This window comes from Culex quinquefasciatus, chromosome 1 (genome assembly GCF_015732765.1).
Source record: "Culex quinquefasciatus strain JHB chromosome 1, VPISU_Cqui_1.0_pri_paternal, whole genome shotgun sequence".
Lineage (NCBI taxonomy): Eukaryota > Metazoa > Arthropoda > Insecta > Diptera > Culicidae > Culex > Culex quinquefasciatus.
Window position 1 is genome coordinate 72,649,630 of NC_051861.1, and position 27,019 is coordinate 72,676,648.

Sequence of the window (27,019 nt, forward strand, 5' to 3'; positions counted from 1 at the left end):
CTTAAGCCTCCCTTTGTGGTTCAATCCCGGTTCAGTGAACCATGAACCATGGCTTAAGCCAGGCTAACCAGGCTAATAAAAACCATAGGAATAATGCACTGTGTAACAAATCTTATAGTGTAGCAATGTTACAATATAACATTCATTACACCGTAACATTCGTTACACCGCATCATTCGTTACCCCGTAACATTCGTTACACCGTAACATTGTTACACCGCATTATGATTACACCGTAACATTGTTGCACCACAACATTCGTTGCATCGTAGCTATCATTACACCGTGACGTTCCTTACACCGTAATAATGTTACGGTGTAACAATGTTACGGTGTAACAATGTTACGGTGTGACAATGTTACGGTGTAACAATGTTACGGTGTAACAATGTTACGGTTTGAGCGTACTACGGTGTAACAAAGCTTGCCATTTAACCTAACATTCTTTGATCAGGTTCAAGCCAGGTTCAAGCCAATGGTTCATTTTGGCTAGCCTCGCCTGGTTTGAACCAAATGAACCATGGCTCATGGCACTCAGTGAGCCTGAGCTGACGATGCTTGCCGACGTGTGGTGTGAACCTGAACCAGAAAAATGAACCTAGCCTAGCCGATGGCTTAGGCTCGTGGGTAGGGACCTACATAGGGAAATGAAATGTTCTGGGAGAAATTTCGAACACCCAAAGTCATTCAAATATAAGGTTCAAAAACTTGTTGTTTTTCTTTGGTGCTGGCACTTTTCGTGTACCGAACAAGCACAAACATAACAAAAACTACCAGATTATTATCAACGACAGTTTAACAATACTTGTGATTGTTATAAGTCTCGTTTTTTTGCGAAAATTATTTTAAATTGATTCCAACCTTGTTCTTGCATGATCTTGTTGCTCGATTGGAACCCCGATTTGACAGTTCGATTGGAACCCTGAGAGTGACATTTCGCCTCTCCATATAGGCTCTCTACTCGTGGGAACATTTTGATTTCGAATATTTTGATTTCGAAAATCTCCTGTTTGCGATTCCGTCGCAAAACCATCAACTTTTCTTGTCATTCTTGAACGACGAAACAGGCTTCTTTTCTATAGGTATCAAACATAACAGAATCAAAAAGTAAAACTTTTTGATACAAGGGCTGAAATACTCTACATTTATTCAGTTATGAAAATTTTGTTACTTAAAAAAGTATTGGTCATCGCTAAAATATTCAATTCATCGCAGTTTTAATGAATACGCACGGTCACGGTCCGCCGAAAAATCGACATTTTTTTTAAATCGCACTTCAAAATTCTGTTAATGAACTCCTTGCTTTTTTAAATTTCCTGAAGAATCCGATGAAAGCATTTTCAGAGAAAGGCTGTTTAGTTCAGACACCATCAAAACGGTTTGTTAAATTTTGTTTTTTGTTTTTATCTGTCACAGACCTGTGAAACAATGTAGAAACACTTACTCTTAATCATGAATTTGGAACAAAGTTTTCTTTTTGGTTTTCTTAGAGAAGTGAACAAACTTGGGCGCTGTGTAATAGTAACCTTTTCGCTTGATATTTCAAAGGTTTTTAAATATTTTTTTCTCAAGCGACCAAACTTTTTGTTAAACCAAAATCTTTATTTCAGTATTCAGTATGGGTTTCGGAATGTTTTGATGGCAAAATAATAATCGGTTCTATAATTACGTCCAATAAATAAAATTCATTTATTTCAAATAAATCATCTCACGTAGTCTTCTTCTGCTGATCACTAGAATGTCGGCGATAGGTAATAAATTATGTTTTAAAAATATATAAAACACTTACGACATAAAATAAAAATAATTATTTTGGTACCTTCTTGTCACGAAACTAGATCGGTTGCTGGCTATAGCTTACTTCTATACTTGAAACAGACTGGTGTGTTTTTATGTTGATATTCATACGTATCGAAATGCAGATTAAACATTAGTCGGTGCGTCCATTGCACAAATGATTGTTTTCATAACTGCGGCCGCGGCAAGAGATGCATAGTTTTGCCATTTCTTCGATGTCGTTCCGTCCTTGTAATCTGATACACCCTTCACCAGGATGAAACTGTCTCGACAATTACCGACAATACTATCGAGAACCGAGTTCATTTCCACATCGGTGGCCACCAGACCGTATTCCTGGGAGTATTCCGTTCTCAAGCTGTCGGACTTGATGAGATCGTAGCCCGAACCAATCGGACCAACGTGGAGTCGAGTTTGCGGAATTGCATCCACTTCGTCCTGCGATATCGGGTGGGCAACCTCAATCACATCCTTGTTACCGATGTTCATGTACAATTTGTCTGTGTTCGGTGCCGGACGACTGAAATCGGTGTCGCTCTTGTTGCTCAGGTTGATCAATCCTTCCTTGATGTACACCTCCCAAGGCTTCTTGCCATCGTCGTTCAGCTGTAGTGTCTTACCGATCGCCTGCAAGCCATCATCGAGAGGGTAGTAAGTTTTCACCTCACCCTGGTTACTGTAAACGTAACAGTACGGCTTGATTCCACCCTTTTGCTGACCCAAAGCTTCCAGAGAAGTTTTCTGAGTCTCCGATATCGATGCGATCACCACATCACCCAGACGCACGTGCTTTTTGTAATCGGTGTAATGCGGAATTCCGCCGGCAAGGCCAACAATGAACACGTAATCGACCTTCTGGAACGTTCCCAGCAGGCGGGTTGTGGTATTTCCGGCCGCTGTCATGGCTTCGCGTGTACTACCAATCGACGGAAGCTTCGTGCTAACGATCCGGTGGGCACCGATGTTACCCAAGGTGTACACGTTGGATTCACCTGGAAGAGGAAATAGATAGCAAATGTTTAGTTTAATTGAGTTGTATCAACGATAGTTTAGTATTCAGAGAAAGAACCATCACCAAAGCATGTAGGAAATTACCATAACCATGAAAACAAACAAAAAATATTGAAAAACAGAAATGGTGAATGAAACGTAAATTATTATTAGCTCAATGAGCTGATTCCCGACAACGAAATGCGAAATCATAGGAATTTCAATGATTTATTTGTGAAATTGTCCAGGGACCACGATGGCAACCGTGATCAGGGGCAACATTAGGCCTGGGGTGAAATTGGTTCAGCATTTTGTTTGACCCAACTTGATCCCTTTTTTGAATCCTTACTTTAATTTTTTTGGTTTGACTCTGCTGACAATATCTTGAAATGAATTTTCCAATCAACCATATTCAATAGCCGTTCTTGAAACTGAAATATTTGAAATGATGCATAACTTGACAGAATTAAAGGGGGATTAAATAGAGAAATAAAAAAAAACTGTTACCATTGAATAAATTCATTCCAATATTCAGCAGTGATGTTTAATAAAATAAGTGATTTTCAATGTAGTTAGCGTTGCAAACTTGCGATTCGTTGCATTATTCAAACGCAAAATTAAACTTTTAAGTAGAGTGCACCTCCGAGGCAAGTGCAATTGATGCTGGCGAAAACAGAAACACACACACAGAACACGTGATTGACCTGACAAATGCGTTAAATGCATTGCGTTACACGCAGAAGCCTGTTTGCGTAAAATTTAGTTCTTGGGATCTTACCAAAACGTCTTCTACTTCTTCTATTTCTCTGCAGCCCGTTTATTGGCGTCTCTGGTGAAGTTCCTGTTTAGGGTTATTGTGTTAGTGAACGAATTAAAGTGTGCTACTTAACCGCATGCATGCGAAACCTGACATAACATGCATCGTCCAGTTATAAATGTTACACTTTTCTCAGATCGTATAAGATAAGGTTTTTTTTATTAAAGCAAAAATTCGTACCGACTGTGGTGTACCGGACAAAGGTTTCCTTATTCTCGAGCATTGCATCGACGGCCAGCTTTTCGCAGTACTGGGCGGTAATGATGGCAATCGTTGGCTGCTTATTGGACGCAATCGTGGGCATCTGCTTGACGATCTTGATTTCCTTATCATCGTGGTGAATACGCGTAAACGAGTTGTACTCCATAGATTTAATGAGGCCACGTTCTTTAAGTAGCAGCATGATTTGCAGCACCTCTTCTTCCTCCCAACCATTATCTCTGCAAAAGGATAAAAAATGCATTAGTTAAATTGAGCAAATCATTTCCAGAGACAAGTAGACTATTACTTGGATAAGTCCTCCGGTGTGATTGGATTGGGGTAGGCCTGTTCGATCAGCTCCAGGATCTTCTCAGGGGTAAGCGGAACGACCTCGAACTGGGAGTCCTCGAAAGAAACTGGAAAATAATAACAGGATTGATTTATTTAGCTGCAAAATGTTATACAATATAACCGATTAAAGATTAATAATAAAGATAAGACACATTAACGACAAAAACTGAAGCACCAGCTGCAGTCCCTGGACTTCTATTATTTTTCCGTTAGTATATTGATTTAATAATATAAGTACAAACTATACTCTAGCTACTAATAAATGCTAGAATGGTTCAGATTTGAATTATTGATACAATTTTTCAACAATGAACTTGTTACTGGTCTAAGTGCAGAATAATTTTGAATTTTATTTAACCCTCTACAATCCAACCCCGCCTTCAGACAGGCTTCGATTTAAAAAATCGACAAAAATCCATTTTCTACCAATTTTTGATCTTTAAAAAGCATTGGAAAGATAAAATCTTAGAATTTTAGAAAATATATGGGTTTAACCTTTACTTGTTTTATGTGACTTTGCCAATGTTTAAAAGAATGTCATTTTTTAGGGGTCATTTTGGCTGTGTTTTTTTTCTAACATTTCCTATATTTTAAGTAAAAAGAAGTATGCGTTAATTTTTCTAGGGCCCCAGACTATGCCTCTACGCCTTTTTTGACAATTTCAATAACAATGGTGCTATTTTATAACAGAACATGTGAAACAAGCAAAAAGTTGAAAAAACCGACTGTAAAAAACATGAAAAAATTAGATAGGTAAAATGTAATGGTAAGAGGTGCCAAATACTACCAAAAACAAACAAACTTAATCCACCTGTGCGGTTGGAGCCTTCCTCACTCATTACCAACAATGGGTGATATGATGGGGTTGGACACAAATTTCATCTATTTTGGACTCGTTGGAAATGTTTTTTGATAACCTAACCAACGATGGGTCGGATGGTGGATCCGGACATAGTTTACATACATTTAAGTGAGATCCGGCTTCCAAAAAGTACATAAATATTACTTAAGTGGCCATACCTCGAGACAGGGTTGCCAGATCTTCAATGTTTTGGACTCGTTGGAAATGTTTTTTGATAACCTAACCAACGATGGGTCGGATGGTGGATCCGGACATAGTTTACCTACATTTAAGTGAGATCCGGCTTCCAAAAAGTACATAAATATTACTTAAGTGGCCATACCTCGAGACAGGGTTGCCAGATCTTCAATGTTTTGGACTCGTTGGAAATGTTTTTTGATAACCTAACCAACGATGGGTCGGATGGTGGATCCGGACATAGTTTACCTACATTTAAGTGAGATCCGGCTTCCAAAAAGTACATAAATATTACTTAAGTGGCCATACCTCGAGACAGGGTTGCCAGATCTTCAATGTTTTGGACTCGTTGGAAAGGTCTTTTGATTACCTAATCAACGATGGGTTGGATGACATAGTTTTCAAGCATATAAGTGAGATCCGGATATATGTAAAAACTCATTTTTATATATAACTTTTGAACTACTAATCGAAACTTCAAACAATTCAATAGCGATGTATGGGAACCTAACCAAGTCGAATGCAACCGGTTTGATCAAAATCGGTCTAGCCAGTGCTGAGAAAACTTGGCAAGAATTTTGGGAACATACATACATACACACACACACACACACACACACACACCTACACACACACAGACATTTGTTCAGTTTTCGATTCTGATTCGATAGGTATACATGAATAATAGCTGTTTTTTAAAAGTTCATTTTTCGAGCAGGATTATACCCAAGTAACCACAAGCACTAAATTGAAGTATTAATTCAGTACTAAATCAGCACTGGAATGTTTTGAAGTAGTAAATAAGCTTTGCGAATGCTTCAAAGTACCTTTGGAGCATTACTACTGGTATTAAATCACCATTTACGACCTTGAAAATGTGCTTCAAAGCATTTGATGTTTATCAACAAAGTAACCCATCGATACGGGAAACATTTCAACCAGGCACGCTCTTATTGACTTTAATCCTTCTCCCGTCATACCGTTCCAATAAGCGTGCGGTCTAAGGCGCAGTTCCCCCAGTGTGCATCAGTTTTATTTTTGCATGGACTGGGTTCAATTCTCGCTGATTGAAGTGTTTTTTTGTTTGTTTTTTTTTTTTTTTTTTTAGAAAACTGCAGCCTGTAATGAAGCCAAATTTTTCAAAATCCCATAGCACAAAGGACATTATCAAAAGTTCTCTGATAAATTGAATGACTTTTCTCACAAGCAAAAAGCTGCTTTCCGGAAGTCTGATACACTTTGTGAAATTTTGCCAACCGTGGACCTAGCACTCCTCGGAAAAGCAGTTCCCGTTAGCCGTTAGCCAGTGCTTGTCCCTTTTAACCCGTAATTAATTTGACTGCACTTGACTGGATGGCCGCAATTTGCTGAGTGATAATCGATAATTTCCGTCCAACGAAATGACAACGGAAACTCGAAACAGCAGAAAGAAAGTCTTAATTAATGTTCGATGCATCAACCACATCGATTAAAACTTTCAAAACAAACACCCATTTCAGAATACATCAGTTGGCTGGCGCGCATCCTGGAGATCGACGAGAAAAATGCAAGAATAACATCAAAGTATCACACTCACACATGAAATGGAACAGGAAAAAAAAACAAAGGAGGCCCACCACCAAGTGTGAGTGGAGCAGCTGTTTTTTTTCCCCCAGCCTTGACGTCGATAAAGCAGTTTGTTTTTGTTCGAGCTTTCGGCGAAGCATTAAACCGGCATCACTGTGCGCCACTTGAAATATTTCTCAAGGGAAAAGTGCTGATTAAATGTTTTGAAGCATTATTTGCTGGTATTAAATGCCAATATAATGCTGATTTAATGCCGCTATTAAGTGCTTCGCGGTTACTTGGGTAGCCCTTACCTCATAGATGAAGGCAAAAATGAAACAAGAAAAAAAATAAAACAAGAGAAATTAAGTTTTTCGTAGAACAAAAGTTGCTCAAAATGACCTCCTGGACACGGGAACAGTTAAAAAAAATCGAAAAAATTTGGGCAGTAGAGGGTTAACCTATTCCGTCCAATCTGAATATTTTCGAAAAAAATTTCAGCATTATGTAATTCGAAGCGTTAGAAGAATATGTGTTGCTCATGAATAATTTATTACTAAAGGTAAGAACAAGATTGTACGTCGGACCTGGACGCAAACGAAAAATGTTGCGCCTGTCATCATAGCCTGCCAGTCATCGACCACTGAACAAAGCAACCCCTGTAGATTGTTCGACTGACAAAAAAAATCAAATTATTCGCTCTACAGCATTGCCTTGGCGTTCTCGATTACGAGATTCCTACTCGAAACTAAGTGTCCGAAGGCTTGATTGACCTCTTTTTACACCTTAGCTTCCATCCACCCCGAGATTCGAACTGACGACCTTTGGATTGTGAGTCCAACTGCCTACCATCGACTCCACCAGGACAGGATCCAGGGAGACGACTCCTACACCTGGACTGAGCTAACGACCTAACCTTTTTAGGTTAGTCCGGGGCCAACATTTACTTCCCGTTCAACGGAAGGCGTGATCAGACAAATCTCGTCTCAAAAATTTGCCACCGGGACCTTCTGGGTTCGAACCCAGGCCGACTGGGTGAGGGGCAATCACGCTTTCCCCTACACCACGGTTCGACTGACAGTTGTAGGAAAAATCGAACTGGCACAGCGTTCTGCGTCCACCACTGCGTCGAACGGACAATCTTGTTCTTAGCTTAAGCGCTCCAGAGAGCGAGCAAGATGAATCGTTCACGAGACGATCACCAACAACAACGTTCAAAATATTGTAGTGTGATTTAAAAAGTATTAAGATACAAAAAACACTGTAGAAAAGTGTAACAGTAGATTGTTATAGTGAGCAAATGTATCATCTGTTACGTAAGTTTGTGTTTAATTTATGACTGCTCTTGGACGGACAGACGGGCCAAGACAAATCATACAATCTATAGGTTAAATTTTCGTTCTGAATAATGACATTTTTGGTGACATTTTTATTTTATTAACTTATAGACAGATAGAACTCAAGATGGATAGATAAAAAGCTGCAAGCTAAACTTAATTTGGCAAACTTAATTAACCAACTAATAGAAGTTTTAAAAATATTTGTTTTATAAAAAAAATACGAATAAGTACATTTTTAAAAGTAATTAACTTAAATTTTATTACAAAAAAATGTGGTTCAAAATCAGTGAATTCTTGTACCGTTTCAAATAATTTTTTATGAACGGTGTTTTTTCAAAAAATATTGTTTTATTTTCCATTGTATTTTACAGCTTTTTCATTGCACATTTTATTGTCTCGATCAAAACTTTTGCTAGACCCCCGCTACACTTCGGATGTTCGGTGTGTTCGGATTGCAGCATTATCAGTGTAGAAGAAAAAAATACACACAACACGAAGCAGGCATTTTCGACAAACCACACAAAACCACGACGAGGTCCAATGACGGGGGGATAAGATTAGTTAGTCGAGTTGGATCATGATAGTGAGTTTCGTTCCAAAGTTTCCTTAGAGAAATGAGTTCGAGGTGAGTTTTTTTTTTATTTTCGTTAGAATCTCACGCCAACAACATCACGCTGGGTTAGACTGTTGTTATACATTTCGAGCCAAAGGTGCTTCATCATGACCTCACCGGTTGGGGGAATACTTTCAGGTTCCGTCGCGGGCGGTGGGTGAACCGGAGACGGATGTATGCTATGGCCATCACCACCACCACCGTCATCCTCTCCGGAACTTACAAGCACTTTCGAACAAGAACGACTAGGAGAGTGGAGCGTTTTATTACAATTTCCATAGCAGAATATCACATAACCGGGGCGTGCTTATTTCGCAATTACGTAAAGCGATTGAGAAGAGATCGGGAAAGTTGTTGATACACATGAACGATTGATATGATTAGTATTTGATATCTTACGTGGTCTGGAAGGTGGCGCGGAAGTTTGCTCCAGTATTCGTAATTCCACCTCAACGGCTTGGATCTCGTTGTAGCCCTTCTGGAGCTGTTTCATGATTTTCTTGATGAATCCAACATAATCTGAAAATCGACAAACCAATCAGACAAAACTACTTAAGTCATATTTTTTAACAAAACAAACCTCGAGGGAACTCCTTCGGGCTGACCAACTCGCGGAAGAAATCCTGCGCCACGTGGGCTTGGACGTCACCCTCCTGGATCCACTCGCGGAACCAGAAGCGCAGCTTGCGCGACTCTTGCGAGTGCTGGCCGGTATTGGCGCTGACTAGAAATACACGGAACTCTAAGCTGAGTTGGGCCGGGGGACGTTCTTGCTTGGGATCTGGAAGTAGATTGAAATGAAAATGTGTAGATTTTATTCTGATCAAAACCGGTAGCCTTTTTGCAATATTTAAGAAATGAAAAATGTATTATATTACTTTATTACATTTATTTTTATGAAAAGGCTATGCTTCTTACATTCAAAATTGTAATCTGTAAACGTGCATGCCTGAGCGTCGAACTGAATCTGACTAAAATGCCTGTATAAAATTTGTTGCAGTTAAAAAGCACGAACTGGTTGGAATAACATTTTATGTCAACATTGCCCAACTTTTTACGGGATCTGTTGAATATCTCAGGATTTGAGTTTTGGGGATCTGAAAAGGTAAGGCATTACATGCTGCACAAAATAGAGTGCTTTTCTAAATGCACGTGCAAGAAAGAACTCATCTAAAAATATACCCTTAAAAAAATAAAAAAGAGTTTGAGATCAAAGTTCCCAACCCAACCAGTTCAATTTCATAGTACGTTTTATTAATAAACGTGCCATAACATTGAATAGAGTTTTTATTTTTACCCAACTTCATTTACGTTTGTTCTCGTTTCTGCGAACTGATTTTTCTTAGATTTATTTTTGAAAGAGCCTTTGGGAGCATAAAACATGTTTACTTAACCCTAAATCCATAAATGGAAAATAAAATAAGTTATGTTGCACTTACAGAAAATGAGACGAGAATGAGAATTTAAAACAATTAATGAAAATGTGCATTGATTGAATAATTATGAACAACAATGACATAAAATTTTAAACCATTTACACACTTCGTCATTTTTTAAGTTGATGTCAGTAAACGCTTCAGTCTCGTAAAGGTATAATAGGAACACGCTCTTATTGGCAGAATAAAATTTTAGTGAATTCTCTGCCAATAAATAAAATTATAAATTTGGGTATAAACTATGGAATCATGCTAACCAACTATGCGCACCACCTTATAAGCAACCATGCGCTCCCCCTTGTTTGGTACTTCCATAGGTAAACGTGGGTGCTCATGGTTGAAAAAAATAGTTCTATAGAATGTATACCCGAAATTTACAATGTTATTTATTGACATGGAATCCACTAAAATTCAGTTCTGTCGATTGGAGAATGAACTTGACGAAATTACAGCGTTTACTGACATCAACTTCAAAAAGGTTGTGTTGTTCATAATCTCACAAAATACAACTTGAAGTATTAAAACAGTCTTTCAAACACACCACTGTAAAACTAAATTGAATGTCTGGATCATTAAATATTTGCATACACTTTCAGTTTTGAAATCGTTTGAACTTTTTTACAAAAGAATACAGAATGATATGTATACAGATTACACAATATAAAAAAACTGTTCTCCAAACGCCTCACCTGTGGACGTGTCCTTGTTGATAATGATCCCCCGATGGTCACCACCGGCCACGTGTGTCCGGTCCCCGACCTGCTGCACCAGCTTACGCTCGATAAGCAGCACGGTTGAGTTGGCCGTCTTTCCTCGCGGTGTCATCACGACCTGTTCGTCCTCGGGCGGGACCGACGGATTACTGGCACTGAATGGCGCTGTGAGACTGCTTTTACCGTTTTGCGGAAGAATCGGTCCGTTGTTGTTGTTGATGTTAGTGTAGATGTGTCCCTTGTCAGCCCCTCCACCGTTCAGAATCGGCGATTTGTGGGGCTTTGGTGGGGGTGGCGGAGGCATGCTCCTCGCTGGAACCGGAGACTCCATGGCCAACGGAGGAAACCGGAGGACGGGGAAGATGTTTTATCTATATATCTGCAAAGGAAAGTGGGTAGCGAAGAAAATGGAAAGACGGATATTAAAAATGAATTTCACGGTTAGTTTTGGAGTTACGACCGTTTCGCACGGAAGTTTGTGGTTCTTGAATACGTTCGTGGGGGGATGGGGACCCCCTATCGGAACATCGCTTGACAATCTGGATGCGATGCATGTTTACATCCATAAAAGAAGGTTCGCTACTACGGGTAGTGAGACACTGGCTAAAGGCAACCCAAATTCAAGCTGCTAACTCTAGCTTTTCGTGCTTTCCGAGACCCGATTTAGGAAATCGATGAGAGGCACATTTCAGAAGCAAAACATTCGGTTTATCGTGAGAAAAAAAAACTGTCGAAAACGAACAACCTTCAACCCTCGTGACTTCAGGGAAAGTGTTACACGTTGTTTTACATCGTGTAACTTCCAGAAGGTTGCAAAGGGGATTCCCAATTCTAGATAATAATTTTGCGTGTTTTGTGGATTGATTAATGCAAAAAATCTCGGTATAAAAATGATGTGATATTCATATATTTAGGTGAAAAAGTTAAAAAAAAACTTCAACTTGATTATTATAACGTAACGTCATGAAAGTAAGTAATTACTTCTACCCAAAATATTTTTTACCACAATAAACTCTGGATACACACTAATCAAATTTTAAAATCCGTAAAAATTGTAATATATCATGACAACCAACTACCAACTGTACAAATTTTATCCTTACAAAACGGATTTTTAACCCTCTTTGCAAATTTTTGGTTCGCCGAATTTTTATTACGGATTTGCCTTCCTCACCTCAATGAGGGAAGGCTATAACATCACTCGAAAAATGAACTTCTTTATTAGACCTCGTAGACCCACCTTCACATATACCTATCGACTCAGAATCAAATTCTGAACTAATGTCTGTGCGTGTGTCTGGATGTGAGTCCGTGCACCGAAAAATATGCACACGATTATCTCCGGATTGGCTGAACCGTAAACGTTTTGGGGTCCCACAAGTCCCTAGTTAATATTGTGAAGTTCAGTAAAGTACTTCAAAAGTTATGCTAAAAAACGATTTCGAATAAAGTCCTGAAGATTGTAAAAAGGGTGTTTTTTGTAAGAAAACCCGTCATGCTATACATTTAAAAAAAAAATTAAAAGACCTTTCCAACGAGCCCAAAACGTGGAAGATCTGAAAACCTATCAAAAGTTATAAGCACTTAAGTGTTATTTATGCACTTTTTGGAGGCCGGATCTCATATATTTTGATGAAAACGTCCATGCGACCTGTCTTTGTATTGGTAATCAAAAGACCTTTCCAATGAGCCTAGAACGTTGAAGATCTGACAACCCTATCAAAAGTTATAACCTCTTATGTGCTATTTATACACTTTTTTAGGCCGGATCTCAGATATTTTGATAAAAATCAGTCTTATTTATACTCTTTTTTGAGGCTCTGTAGTGCATTAACTTTATGAATGTTGGGAAGGCACAACCCACCTAAAGGTGGATTAAGCAACGTTTTTTTATTACTGATTGGTACGAAATTCGATAAAATGAAAAACGGGTTAAACAACTAAATGCTTAAAACATCAACTGAACACTTGTTCCGAAAAGGTTCTGTTTCGGGCTAAGACAGAAAATAGGACTGTATAATTGTTATTTTCAAGCTCCTTAAAATTAAATTTGCCCATGCAAAAAAGTTTGGATGGATGATACAAGGCAAGGCTTTTTAAATCCTGTGGGTTGAGATGATTTTCTCGTTGATCAAAAGCTCATGAATACAATCAGCGCGGCATTTCGTAAACTGAGATTAACAAAAGTTTTTAGAAAAATAAAGATTTGATTCAGCAGTTTATTTAAGAATGTGCAAATCATAATCATATATCAATGTGAAACTGATCAGCTATGAATACCTCACAGTTATACCTTTAAGTCCCAAATTCCAAATATAACAAAATGAATTGTCAACAGTTTTTGTTATCTCAAATTATCATATCAGCTAAATTCTAAGTGTTAATATAGGTATTTGGTGCCCTCTCCCCGTGCCATACTTTCATACTTAGGAGACCCGGGAGGCGGAGTCTTGTCGCAAAAAGAACGATACACGCCTGTGGATCCGTTGACGAAACCGCAATTTTTAAGAGGGCCACTTTATAAGGTGTTACGTCGATTTTCGGTTAAGTGTAGGGGAGAGTGGGGAGACTTGACCCCTTTTTTGTATCGCACAAAACTCTGTCAATTTCTCACAAAACTATGAACTTTTTGCATGAATTGAAAGCTAAAACATTCATCTATGTTTGGCTGATAAGGGTATTTCACCAGACAAACTCTTCGAATCATGCCAAGTGTTTTAAAAAAATATTTTAAACCGGCATTTTCAAAATGTTGGGGGTAATTTGATCCCCCTTTCATCATTTTGAAAAAATCTTAAGCAAAATGTTTCTTATTCATCCAAACTTTTAATTTTTTATAATTTACAGCAATTTCACATAAAACCTGTACGTTTGTGTTCAAAATATAACAAGTTTAGCATGCAAAATATTTAAAAACTTGAAATTTTCTTTTTTAGACCAAAACTGAGCATGTTTACAAAAGCTGGTAATTTTTGTTTACAAAACTTTTGAAAAATGGTTCAAACTGCAGTAAGTTATGTACAACTATACTAAAGGAAACTATGTACGAAAACCCAGCCCAATTATTTGATCTTGAGGCTGATTCCAGTGACTGTAAAAATGCAGGGATCTAGTCTCCCTAAACGATTTTTTTTAAACAATTGATTGTAAAAATAGTATGACGATAAATTTAACGTCAAATGCGTAAGGGTTTTGGAGTTGATATGTTTATCAAACAATTCATGTATAAAAAATATTTTTTTGAATAATTTTTGAGTGTTTTCCAGACTTATCAAAACAAAGAAAAAAGATCTCTTGGAAGTTTTTTGCAGCACTTTTTAGAAAAATGTGTGTAACTCAATCTAAACATTTTTTAATTTGTTTCTTTGTTTTCTACAATGAGTTTTAGTCAATTTCGCACAACTTTCTAGAACAAAGCTAAATGTTTTACCCACATGCTGACGAGATACAGGCTTGGGATCAAGTGTCCCCGGGGATCAAGTCTCCCCACTCTCCCCTACGGATTTTTTGCTCAGCAAAAGTTAGTGATCTTAATTCACCAAGCGAGTGGTTTGGGTTTATTTTTGAGAAAAACACGAGCTTTATTTTTTTTACTGTGGAAAAATCGCTGTTTCGTGCATTATGTGCGTTTCTTCATAATGCCTTAATCACTGCATATTACAAATATTTTTTCAAGTTTTTTGTCTTTTCTAAAATCAAATCATAAAAAATATAAAACAATGTAACAAAAAAGTGATGACAAAAAGTATTTCCACCTAGTGGGGGGGCGAATTCTTGTTATAATTTTGAAAGATGGGCGAAAAAAAAAACTCCGAAAAGTTTATTATGGCCTACTTTGGTTTATTGAAATAATCTGAGATAGCGAAAAATCAATTTCTTGATCAAATTGATCAAATCTTTGATTTGAATATTCAAAATCTCATAAAACTTGTATTAAAGGTGAAACAACTGATCACAATAAAACATAAATTGGAAAAAAAAACACCTTAACCACAGCCTATTACAAAACAATTACCCACGACACTTGTTCTTCGTTGCAGATTGCACTAGCTGAGTCACTTTAAAACAGATCTCATGGCACAGAATCTGTATTGTATTACGTGCCCTGATGCCATTGTAACATCCAGCGTGGGCTCAATTTCACAATGGCAAATGACATAATGACACTTAATTGCACGTTGCGCGCGTCAGATCAACATTAGCGGCAGCATGTTTTCACCTAAAAGCCACGTTTTTGGGAGACAACAAACAAAAACAGAGATAGTAGACATTTTGGGGAATCATCTACTGACGTATAAACTGCACTGTTGTGTTCAGCGCTTTTTATGTGCCTTGCAAATAAAACTGGGCAGCTGCGAGAACAACCGTCAGGGAAGCTGTAAAAATTCAACAATGCAACAGTTCAAGCGTTACTTCAACCTGAGTCAACCATTTTCAGCAGCAACTTTGAGATAACCGTAACAATCAGATGTACAACAAAAAATACAACAAGATGCCGGAAATTCCATTGCAGCTTGATTGTGAGCACTAAATTCTTGGGAATAGAAGTTTGATCATTATCAAGCTTGCTTTGAGACCTAAACAAACCTTCTTTTATTTGTAACCTTCTATTTCAGTGATTACATGTTGTTTGAAATGCGTATTTATGTAATAAATAATCAAATATCAGTTACAGTCCACAGAGTATACAAGCTCAAAATTATGGCTTCTAGCTTTCAGGCTTTTCCAGTTCGAAAAATTTGGTTTGCTTTTAAGCACATGGATTAAAGTTTCTCACCTTTAAGTTGAAAAATGCGTATGGAACAAGGGAATTAAATCGTCAAAAAATGACGCTCCCGAGGGCGAGGCTTTATCGACCCCGACAGCAGACCATGACACCAATCTATGTCAACTTCCGGTTTGTTCAGGTGTTTGGACAAGCATACCACGCGATGGGGCTAATCGGCTTGACCCCGTCATTTTTATCGCCTCGTAAGGTATACTGTTTCAGAGGGGAATAATAGCTGAATCTATTTGAAGGTATAGTATAGTTTTGATATAATATAAAATAATGCGGAATTAGTTTTGACTCATTGAAAAACCTAAAAAAAATGGGCTTAAACATATTTAGCACTTGATTGTGGATAAACTGACTTCAATACAAAGTGATATTCATCAGTTAGACCATTGCAAATATTTTTCAATGTTTATATTCCTCGTCTCTGCCCTCTGAGGGTGAGATACCAGGTTGATGAAAAAATTCGTAACAAAATAGTAAAAGCATTTTCAACCAAATTTTCAACGTATTTTTGGAGAATTATTGCATTTTTTTTAAACAGTATGTTTAAATTTTTGAAGCAGTAATTGAATTAGAATTTCTTGAATTTCAATTTTGGATCTCATGTCGCTTCGTCCAGTCTATTCCTTGATTTGATTTAATTATTATGCTTATTAATAATTATAAATTTAATATAATCTGACACTATTTCAAGCACTCTAACTCACAATTTCAATCCCAATTTTATTATAAGCAATACAGTGAGTAAAAAGTGAAATGCGGAATGCCAAGAAAGTGAATCAGGTGGTACCCATAAATAAGGGAAGACCAACTATTGCATCGTGTGCCATACCAAATACCGTGCTGCTCATGCTTCCAATGTAAATCTATACATCTAGCTTTATAGTAAGTAGGTTCGTCTACTCGACTGCTAGACGGCCACTGAGCTTATACTACAATAGTGGTGGGCAATGGAATATGCATGATGTTGCATCACTGCGGCCTAGTTGGCGTTAATTACTTTTCCTTCTGCTGCATGCCAAGACACACACAAGCAGGGCCCATTCATTTGCATGTGCGTCCATTGAGTTGGACCAACAAAGGTTTTTTTCGGTATAGTACCGGCGACAGTTCTTAGTGCACACCACAAAGCCGCAAGGGCAAAATACTTTAGATATACTTCCAGGTGTAATGAACTTTGACGTCGTCATCGTTCTATCTCTGATGCAGAACATGAGTTTTTGAAAGAGTCTCTTGAGACACGTGCTATCCTTGATCTGTAAGCAAAATTTATCATCCTCATCATTTGAAAAATGACTATACTTTTTTTAAGATTCCGGCCTAAACATTTCATAAATTTGTTCTGCCTTTCTCACAAAAGAATGATTTCCTTTTTTCAGAAAAAAAAGTCACCTTGATTTTTTTTATATATTCTTCATAATTTTCAAGGTTTCTAACCTACACACATCGTCGCTTGTGTGATATCTTGTGACACATCCTATTTCTTTAATGGAAAACATGTCATCAGTTTGTACACAATCGACAATATTTAGAAAACTTTCACTACATTTTTGATAAAGTGTTTTTGTGCATACATACAAATACCATTTTATTACTGAAATCTTCAATTTTAAACACTTATTATCGGTATGGTTAACCATTTAGTTTAATCTAAAGATGCACAAATAATTTTCAATATCTTCCCACTCATGTGATAAAAGGAAACCAAGATTTGATTTACGGAAATCTGATTTTGTTTCAAAAAAGAACCTTCAATCTTGTCGAGCGATGACGACAGCGTTCGTATGACTCATCCAAGAGTAAAGCACTCTGCTTCGCTGGCAATTTGAGCCTCTACTCATCAACACGTTGGGTTCCATCCATTCAATGGAACGGGCCGTGTGTTTGTGCAAGTGACTATCCCAAATGGCAAGAGCACTTGAACTACACCATCAGAAGCAAGCAAGCGCAAAAAATAATAATGGGAACATGTCCGATAACTGTTATCGCGCGAGCATGTCCAAATGAACACTGTCAAATGAAAGCTATTACTATAATTGGAAATTGTCCGAACGCGAATCAAACAAATTTCTTGAACGATCAAACTGGAACTGGAATTGAAGGTCAACTCCTTCGTCGTCCGCTCGGGTTGGGCAGATAATTGGCGGAATCAAATCAACTCTAATTGCACACCACGCTGGGGATACCTTCAACCCCGTGAATTGTATACAATATGGCTTCTACTATGCCCGGACCGCCTCATTTGTAATTCAGATCAATCTGGAAACAGAATTGCACAGGCCCGTCCGGGCAAAAATTGTATCGAATTTGAATAAATCGACGTATCTCAACCACCACAACAAAACATACATTCAGTAGCATGAAAAGTGAATTTCGAAATTATAAAAAATAGCACACCAAAGGACGCGCAGCATTCATTCAAGAGGGAAATGCTCACGAACTGAATGTCAAACGCGTGCAAATTAATATCAATGAATCAATTAAAATTGAACGAATGTGATAAGATATTTGTTTAAATCATACCGTATTTTTCATGTAATTATTGCAAAATAAACAAAATATTTCAGTTTTCAGGAAAATAATTCAAATTCAAAAATCAAAATGAATGGGAACTAATTCAATGTACTTTTAAATGTACGGTTGGACAAAATGTCAAGCATTTTTTATGCACCTGAGTGCACAAAATGCACCTCACGCCAGCAATCAACTTCCCGATTTTGTCCGACGGTGATGTCATACGCTCATGGTGGCCGATTCGCACGCGGGCAAACTTGTTAACCGTCAAAACCATCCATTGGGTCTAGTTGGCGGAGCAAGAACCCCAACAAAGGACTACTGTGCTGCCGTTTTACGGCGATATGATGTATACGCCATTGAGGTGATTTTGCTGTAGACACGATTTTCTGTTTTTGTTCATTTTTTCAATTTAAAATGACTAATTTGAGGTCTGCTCTGTAGAAACTGTTAAAAAGTATAATAAAAATGTGGCCCCTACAAAATTTCTTGTTTTTTTCCTATTCTCTACGATTTTTAACCACAAACATCATTTGGCCGTAAAAATAGCAATAAAAAATCACTACTTTTCCTGCCCAATGATGTATCAAAGCTGGCTTTATTTTTTGTGCCAGCTTTTTTGATAGCTGAGTGGATCCCGTAATGCATTGTCCACGTGGATACTTTAAGGGGGGGGAAGGTATTAGGGAGCGTTCTTTTATTACGTAACGCAGTTGGGGGGAGGGGGGTCGGAGGCCGTGTTACGCTCCATACATTTTTTTAAAAATTTGTACGGAAATTTTGTTACGAGGGGGGGGGGTCTGAAAATCCGATTTTTTGCGTTACGTAATAAAATAACGCTCCCTTAGCGATTGTCTATGCTCCGTAAACACATTTTTTGCATGAACAGTTGTCAGCAAAGGAGGTGGGTGGGTCTAGAATTTTCAAAATAGTGTCTACGTGGATGTGGATAAGGTATCATCCATTAAGTACGTCACATTAAAATCATCCAAAATTTCCTCCACCCCCCTTTGTCACGATTTCCCTATGCTTTTAACACGCAACGTCACGCTTTCTCAAAACCCCCCCCCTCTTCCCTCAGAACGTGACGTACTTTATGGATGATGCCTAATGGACGTCCCCTTAAGAATTAAATCGAAATAATGTAATAAAATATTGCCCAATCTTGATTTGGTCCCAAAACCTCAAATCAACATTCAAACAGTATTGAATTTGACTTCTATCAATTCTCAATGTATACATACATCATGATGAGTAAAATTGGCGTATACATCATTGTTTGATTGCTTAATAAAATGGGCCCCAGAGCAGTTTTTTAAAAAATTCTTTCGTCAGGAGGGAGCTTTTAAGATTCTTTATCAGACTGTACAATAAAATTGAAAATGTCCAAAATGGCGTATACATCACATCGCCGTAAAACGGCAGTGTGATGATGAGGTTTCTCGTTGTTGTTGTGTGTGATAGAATGTTACTTTTTCTACCATCAGGTGGACGTGGACTACTGCGACGATACGGCAGGGTGAGCCAACAACGGCGCAAATCGCCATTGAAAAATGAATGTCATTGTCAATGGAAACGCGACAGTTTCGCTTCTTTGTTGGGAACAACTGTCGCCATAATAGTGACGTTATATAAGTAACATCGCCAAGTTCTCTGAACACGTTTAATTGTAATAGCTGAGTCAACTTCTAGAACGCTATTTGAGATTAGCGGTCATTAGAAATAGATTAAATTTATGCCAAACAAAGTTCACCACACCGCCAAATCTCTTTCAAACCTACAATTTGAAGATTATTATGATGCCGGTTCAAATTTTGTGAGCTAGGGTGACTTTAAGTTTACTTTGCTATTTCTTATTCTTAACTTACATCTTAATTTATAAGTAAACTATGAAGGAATCTACTCCAAACACCTTAGTGGGAATCCCAACTGTCCATATTTTCATACAAATCGCGTCATCAACATGTGCGTTAGCTCATCGATTGCCAAAAAAACGAGTTTCCTCTGAATCACGTGTTCCGCGAGAATATGAAGAACCGCACACGATGGCAAGAACAGGTTTGTTTATATGCTAAAAAGACCAGGAAGTAACCTTGTTCGCCTGTCGTCACCGTCTACAGACTAGGCAGACAAACGCGGACACTTGTTTGGTTGGGTTTGTGCCGGGGATTGTGTATTATTTGGGAGTAGGGTTTTTTTCGATGCACGTGCGTGATGTTGGCCAGTAACGGTATGTATTTGGATGAATCATCTCTGTTTTATGGGCTCGTAAAAAATGTCTCCATTTTTTTATCTTGCAAAAACATAACAGTACAAAGACAGTTCTTAAAAACAAATAATAAAAAAAATACACAAAATTAAACAAATCCCGTTTTTCATAAACTTTTTCTTTAACACTGAGTGATTTTTTTTAAGAAAACGTTACATAATCCACCTTTGGGTGGTTGGTGCCTTCCGCTCAATTATAGAGTGATTCCAACCCCCCTAAAGTGATCACATGGTTTATGGATCGCCCCAAACGTGATCGAAGCGCCAAAGAGGTCCTAATAAAAAGAAGTTAACGGTAAAAAAACAAGCTGCCTACAGACTATTTGTCAAAATTGTACATACACCACCGTGAGGAAATAGATTGAGGTTATGTAAATTCAAAGCATTTTTTAAATTGCTTGTAATTTTATATAGGTAAGTCAGACCTTGAAAATTCTTAATCCACAAGTTAGGTCATTTCAGAACCTTTCTAAGAATATATAATATGACAGGTTTTCTGTAAGTTTATTTTTATTTTTTCTTACTCTTCTTAGTGCCTTAGTTAAAGAAATAATTGCTCCAAAACGGATTATGATGCAACACACAGCTGAAAGGAACTCCAAAACTCTGCTACAAAGCTAAAAAAGTAGTAATCCAGCTGCGTTTAAAAGGCCTGTGTGTAAAATAAATATTGCATTATTTTATGCAATTTTATGTGATTTTACAACCTGAAATATCTAGACCTTCAGTATGGGAAACCTACTTGACCGAAATGTCAAGCTGGTATGTGCGTTTATCCTTTCTTATTTCATCGGTCTGATGGCCGAGAGGGCTAAGGCGCCAGTCTTTACTGTTGGTGCTGGGTTTGAATCCCGTCGGGTGCAATTTTTTTTTGTGTTTGCAAAATTTGTACATGCAGTGTGTAATATTAAGTGTTTATTTTGACGAAGGTGATGTGCATGCTTTTGCATGCGATTTTGCCATCGGATTTTTTGCTGTGTATGCACTTCAAAATAACTCATTGTATCTTGATTATTCACCAATAAAACCGAATTGGAATTGAAATTGAAATTCAAATAATATGACAGGTTTCCATGCAAAAAACAGCATTTTTTGCAAATTGGGAAATTTATATGCAGCTGTTTTTTAAGCATAACTTTTGATGGGCTTTACTAAATCATATTAATTTCAATGGTGACTTATGGAACCCCAAGACGAATCGAATGAGACCAAAACGATCAAAATAGGCTCAGTCAGTGACGAGATATTCCAGTGACATTGATTCGGTACACATGTCTTATATATTACAGCCAAACACACATACATTTGCTCAGCTGGTGATTCTTAGTCGATATGTATAAATGACGGTAGGTCTAGGAGGTCTAATTAAAAAGTTCATTTTTCGAATGATTTTATAGCCTTTCCTCAGTAAGGTGAGGAAAACAAAAAACATCTAAAACAGATTCTATACCCTATAAATTCTTCAAGTTGTTTCAAACAATACTGATTGCTTTTTAGACAAAAATAATGCTTAATCATAATAATTATTGAAATGTATTTTGTTACTTAACGTAATTCCAAAAGATATTTCTTTTAACTAACTTCTTTTTACTGCTAGCATGTCAGAATTCACATTATGATAATGTTGCCTCAATATTTGAAAACAAAGAGAAAAACTTTGAATAACATATGCAATTTTTCATTCTGTAAATGACTGCCAAATAGACCAGCTTTAGAATCACTTTTTAGGGATCATTCGGCTCTGGCAAAAAAAAATCTTGTTTGATTTTTTAAATTTCGAAAAAGAAAATAACACGAAATGCTGATATGAGCAATTCTCTACCAAAACCGGAAATGGATTTTATTTGTATTTTTTGATTTGGCTCAAACTTTGTGGGGGCCTTCCCTATGACCAAATAAGCTATTTTGTGTCATTGGTTCACCCATACAAGTCTCCATACAATTTTGGCAGCTGTCCATACAAAAATGGTATGTAAATATTCAAACAGCTGGAACTTTTGAGTTAATTTTCTGATCAATTTGGTGTCTTCGGCAAAGTTGTAGGTATTGTTGAGGACTTTTGAGAAAAAAAATAGGTACACGGAAAAAAAATTTGCAGATTTTTTTATCAACTTTTTTTTCACTAAAACTCAATTTCCCAAAATACGTATTTTTTGATATTCGAGATTTTTTGATATGTTTTAGGGGGAAAAAAGCCCTCCGTTTTCAAGATATAGCCACCGAAAGTTTGATTTTAGCAAAATATTTGCAGTTTTTCAATTTTTAAAAATAGTGACCATGAGTGACCATTTCTTAAAAAAAATTTTTTTGAAAAGTTCAGAAAATTTGCTATAAAATTGTCTAAGAGACATTGAAGATTGGACCTCTGGTTGTTGAAATACAGCGGCTTAAAGAAAAAGAAACACGAAAATTGAAGTTTTCTAAGTCTCACCCAATCAGCCCACCATTTTTTAATGACGATATCTCAGCAATTAATGGTCCGATTTTCAATGTTAACATATGAAACATTCGGCGTAATATTGAATATTTGGCCCTTTTAAAATGTAAGTCTTGATTTAAAAAATTTCAAAATATTTTTTTCGAAAAGATCGGAAAATTTCACGAATGTTTCATATATTAACATAGAAAATCGGGCCATTAATTGCTGAGATATCGTCATTAGAAAAAGGTGGGTTGTTTTGGTGAGATTTAGAAAATTTCAATTTTCGTGTTTCTTTTTCTTAAAGCGGCTCTATCTCAGCAACCCGAGGTCCAATCTTCAATGTCTCTTTGACAATTTTAAAGCAATTTTCTGAACTTTTCAAAAAAAAAATTAAAAAATGGTCACTCATGGTCACTATTTTTAAAAATTGAAAAACTGCAAATATTTCGCTTTTGCCGAGCTTCCGTGGCCGTGAGGTTACGGGTTTCGCCTTGTAAGCGGAAGGTGATGGGTTCGACTCCTGTCTGGCTCGGCAAAGTCAGATCCCTTCAAAGAGTAAATCTGCTCACCGGGAATACTGACCGGTAGGGGATGGGTTTCGACTAACGGCGTGCTGGATTTCCGATCCAGAGGTCGTGAGTTCGATTCTGGTACCGGGATGATGAAGTTAAAATCAAACTTTCGGTGGCTATATCTTGAAAACGGAGCCCTTTATCAAAAAATCTGTAAAGTACTTTTCGATTGCAAATTCAATTTTGCATTAAAAAGTAATGTCAAACTTGTTTTTGCATAAAACTTAAATTTTTCCAAAAATCACTATTTTTTTCAAAAATTCATAACTCGGCGGCAGATTTTTTGACCATGTTTCTCTATGGCTCAAAAGTTGCGGATTTTTGTTCCCTAAAACATATCAAAAAATCTCAAAAATCAAAAAATACGTATTTTGGGAAATTGAGTTTTAGTAAAAAAAAGTTGATAAAAAAATCTGCAAATTTTTTTTCCGTGTACCTATTTTTTTCTCAAAAGTCCTCAACAATACCTACAACTTTGCCGAAGACACCAAATTGATCCGAAAATTCATTCAAAAGTTAAAGCTGTTTGAATATTTACATACCATTTTTGTATGGACAGCAGCCAAAATTGTATGGAGACTTGTATGGGTGAACCAATGACGCAAAATAGCTTATTTGGTCATAGGGAAGGCCCCCACAAAGTTTGAGTCAAATAAAAAATACAAAAAATAAAAATGGTCGAAATCGGCCGATTTCGTAGAGAGTTGCTCATATGCATTTTTATATTTTGACAGTTATGGTATCATCAAAAATTGCCAAGAAATCAATGAATTTATGAAAAAAAATCTAAAAAGTTTTGTACCAATTTCCAAAAATCTTTAATTGATGCACTTTGCATTAAGGTTTTAATGCAACTTACCACAACTGCGCCGAATACTCAAAATGCCGAAACGATCAATTCACACCAACACTTTCGAAACGACCACAATCTCTGTGATAAATTCGAAGAAGAAAAAACCCACAAATATTTCACTTCTGTTATCACTTGGCAAATACCACAGCAGGCTTGGTATGTTTGCCGATAACTCGCTGATAGTGTATGCTCTTCCAAAGCGCGCGGTCACCTAGATCTGACTTAATTTTCAACAATTTTCCGCAACACTAGAGAGATTGCGCACAGCAAGCTCAATTCGCCAGCGCGCGCGCCCTTTTTCCACACGACTTTCGTGCGCTCAGTGGGCGATTTCCCGAATTTCCAGACGGCTGGTGCTGCTGCTGCTGCAGACTTGCACACAACTCACTCACTTTGCGCAGCTAAAAATAAACTTCCTTTCGCGTTACAAACACTCACTAGCGCGCGCTCGTTTCGAATAAAATGCAGGAAAAACGACCGAAATCACCGCCAGCAAAGTGTAACAAAATTTAGGTATTTAAATATATGCTTCCTTCAAAAGGGCGCCACACTGCTCGGTATTGCGAATGATGTGTTTTAAATACAACAATAAACCACACTCACTACTTGTTCACTGTTTGATGAATGAATTAACTCTAACCGGTAAACAATAATACATCCGCCAGTCTAGGTTAGTCCAGAGATAAACAAGTCTCTGGCGGGGGTTTTTCAACTTCCTTCGCGCCCTCAATTGATAATAATAAAAAGTTACGCCTCGCGCGTCTAGAACAACTGGCTAGCAGCAGCGTCCATCCAAGTATGCGGTGCGGTGTGCGTACAACGCGACGATTCTCACTTGACTAATGTCCGAGCAGAAACAGCAGAGCAGCAGTGGCTGCAACGGCGGCGAGTGAGAAGTTGTAAGTCGTCACTATATCTCTCGAGGGAGTACGCTTTGGGAGCGATGAAGAGTATTGAGATTCAATTAAATTAATTTATCGATATTATTTTGAAAATATAAACTTTCTTCATAGCACTGTAGCTCGGATGGCACGCCGACGAGATTTTAAAAAATTAACTGAAAAGCCCTTCTCATGTGTGCATAAAACTTTTTTTATGATTTTAAAAATTATGATGCAGTGCACCATGTGATTACAACGAATTAAAACATCACAAAGCTGTCAGGCCAACTGCATAAAGTTAACCGCATAGATGATGCGATGCAAAGGATCGAGTTTGAGAATGCAACTACAAACAACAGTAATGGAAGAGCAAGATGAACAATCGCTCGTGCCTAGAAAAACATATTTCTAGGGAATAAGTTATATATATAATATGCATATGCACTAACTAATACAAATTGTTAGCAAAAAAGAATTAAGCAAAACTTTGAACTGAATAAATTATAATATAAACGCACGTTGAAATTTATAGAACGTTTGAAAAAATATTGTAATATCATAAGATTCATAAAAGCATACCACACTTAAGCTTCATTGGTCCCAGCGCTTGAAGTTATTATTTTGTAAAACATGTGCACTCTTGGAGAGACCTAGGATCGTGGATTTCAAGGGTCAGTGATACTTTCGTTTAAATTAGCATTTGAACGATACATCAACCGAAAGATCACAAGAAAAGCTTTCAAATGAAGTTAACAGCAAATCATTATTATCAAATATTGATTTTTATGTGTTTTCAAGAATTGAGAGATATTAAAACTATTTCAAATATGCATCTTATAGGGTTTGTTAAGTTCATAATGTTCGTTGTAATAGAATAACACACAAGCGACGATTTCATTTACATGTTAAAAGATAAAAATAAATCAAAAAACAGAATCAAATTAAATTAACTTAGTTAAGACTTGTAAATTTAAGAATAAAATATCAATTTAAAAACAACAATAATAATACACTAATAAGTGATTCAATCCATCAATTAATTGCTCACAAATACATTTCCACTATCATAACCATATCGCGCTAACCACACAGCCACAGAGCAACATCCAGCGGCTTGCCTTAACTATGACGCATTCTCTTCTGAATTTTTACTACTACGCGTTAATGTTCCGACGACGACGGAGGCGGTTTAAATTAAACCATTACGTCATGACAGTGAGATCATTCTCGGCGTATCTTGGTGACACGCGATCGCGACAACTGGCGGTGATCGCGCAACTATTAGTCACTTTTGAGGTTAGGAAGATCGTTGATCGCTCACGAATGGTGTTTTAAACTATCCAATTTGCGTCCCTCTTTTTTTGGATTGCATTTCTCCCCTCGTAAAAAAGTATGCGACTGGATAGAGCAATCATCCACAGATGCTTTAGGGATTAGATACGAATGTAGCCAACCGAAAATTTAAACGACTTCCCCTTATTTCCAATGTATGTTTTCACCATTTCCAACCAATGTAAGAGTGTGTGCGTGAGAGAGATATCAGATGCAAACGTCGCGATGGCCTACGTGCGCCTTAATTTATATAGAACATAGTTGCATGCAACACACGAGCTTGTTGCATCGGCATTGAGTGATACATAAGTTTGAAAGGTGTTTTACTTGATCTGACAGGGTGCCAACCAAGGTGCCAACTCTATTAAACAAAGCTTTATTTTGTTTTACATTGAGTTATATTTACAAGATTAGTATCAACAGTACTGTTTTCGGATTATATGATATATCGCAAGGGCGCTTTTAATCGTTAACTGAAAGTTTGAAATATTAACATTCGTCACATTTTTTTTTTGGGTTTCAAACGAACAATTCAAGCTAAAAAATGTAAACGGACCA

The 27,019-nt window shown here is 37.3% G+C and overlaps 1 protein-coding gene across 5 annotated transcripts; it reads right to left on the bottom strand.

Moving 5' to 3' along the window:
• Window positions 1-1,661: 1,661 nt before the first annotated feature.
• Window positions 1,662-25,098, bottom strand: LOC6031436. 5 transcript variants are annotated; one of them, XM_038256888.1, is made up of 9 exons: window positions 24,852-25,098; window positions 10,819-11,221; window positions 9,274-9,474; window positions 9,093-9,212; window positions 8,811-8,999; window positions 4,113-4,221; window positions 3,785-4,044; window positions 3,566-3,628; window positions 1,662-2,789 (listed from the first exon to the last, which is right to left on the bottom strand). In XM_038256888.1, the coding sequence occupies exons 2-9, from the start codon at window positions 11,171-11,173 to the stop codon at window positions 1,924-1,926; spliced, it is 2,163 nt and encodes a 720-aa protein (XP_038112816.1). In that variant the 5' UTR covers window positions 11,174-11,221; window positions 24,852-25,098; the 3' UTR covers window positions 1,662-1,923. The 5 variants fall into 5 exon arrangements, with proteins under 5 accessions (XP_038112816.1, XP_038112814.1, XP_038112824.1 ...); XM_038256886.1 differs by having other exon boundaries at window positions 24,255-25,098; XM_038256896.1 differs by lacking the exon at window positions 3,566-3,628 and having other exon boundaries at window positions 24,255-25,098.
• Between the last annotated feature and the right edge of the window lie 1,921 nt (window positions 25,099-27,019).

Excerpts from the sequence above, each read along its gene's own strand:
- LOC6031436 (XM_038256888.1), bottom strand. The coding sequence starts at position 11,173 with ATGGAGTCTCCGGTTCCAGCGAGGAGCATGCCTCCGCCACCCCCACCA. Across the intron at positions 9,213-9,273 it reads CCCGAAGGAGTTCCCTCGAG|ATTATGTTGGATTCATCAAG; the intron begins GTTTGTTTTGTT and ends GTCGATTTTCAG. Across the intron at positions 4,045-4,112 it reads ACACCGGAGGACTTATCCAA|AGATAATGGTTGGGAGGAAG; the intron begins GTAATAGTCTAC and ends ATCCTTTTGCAG.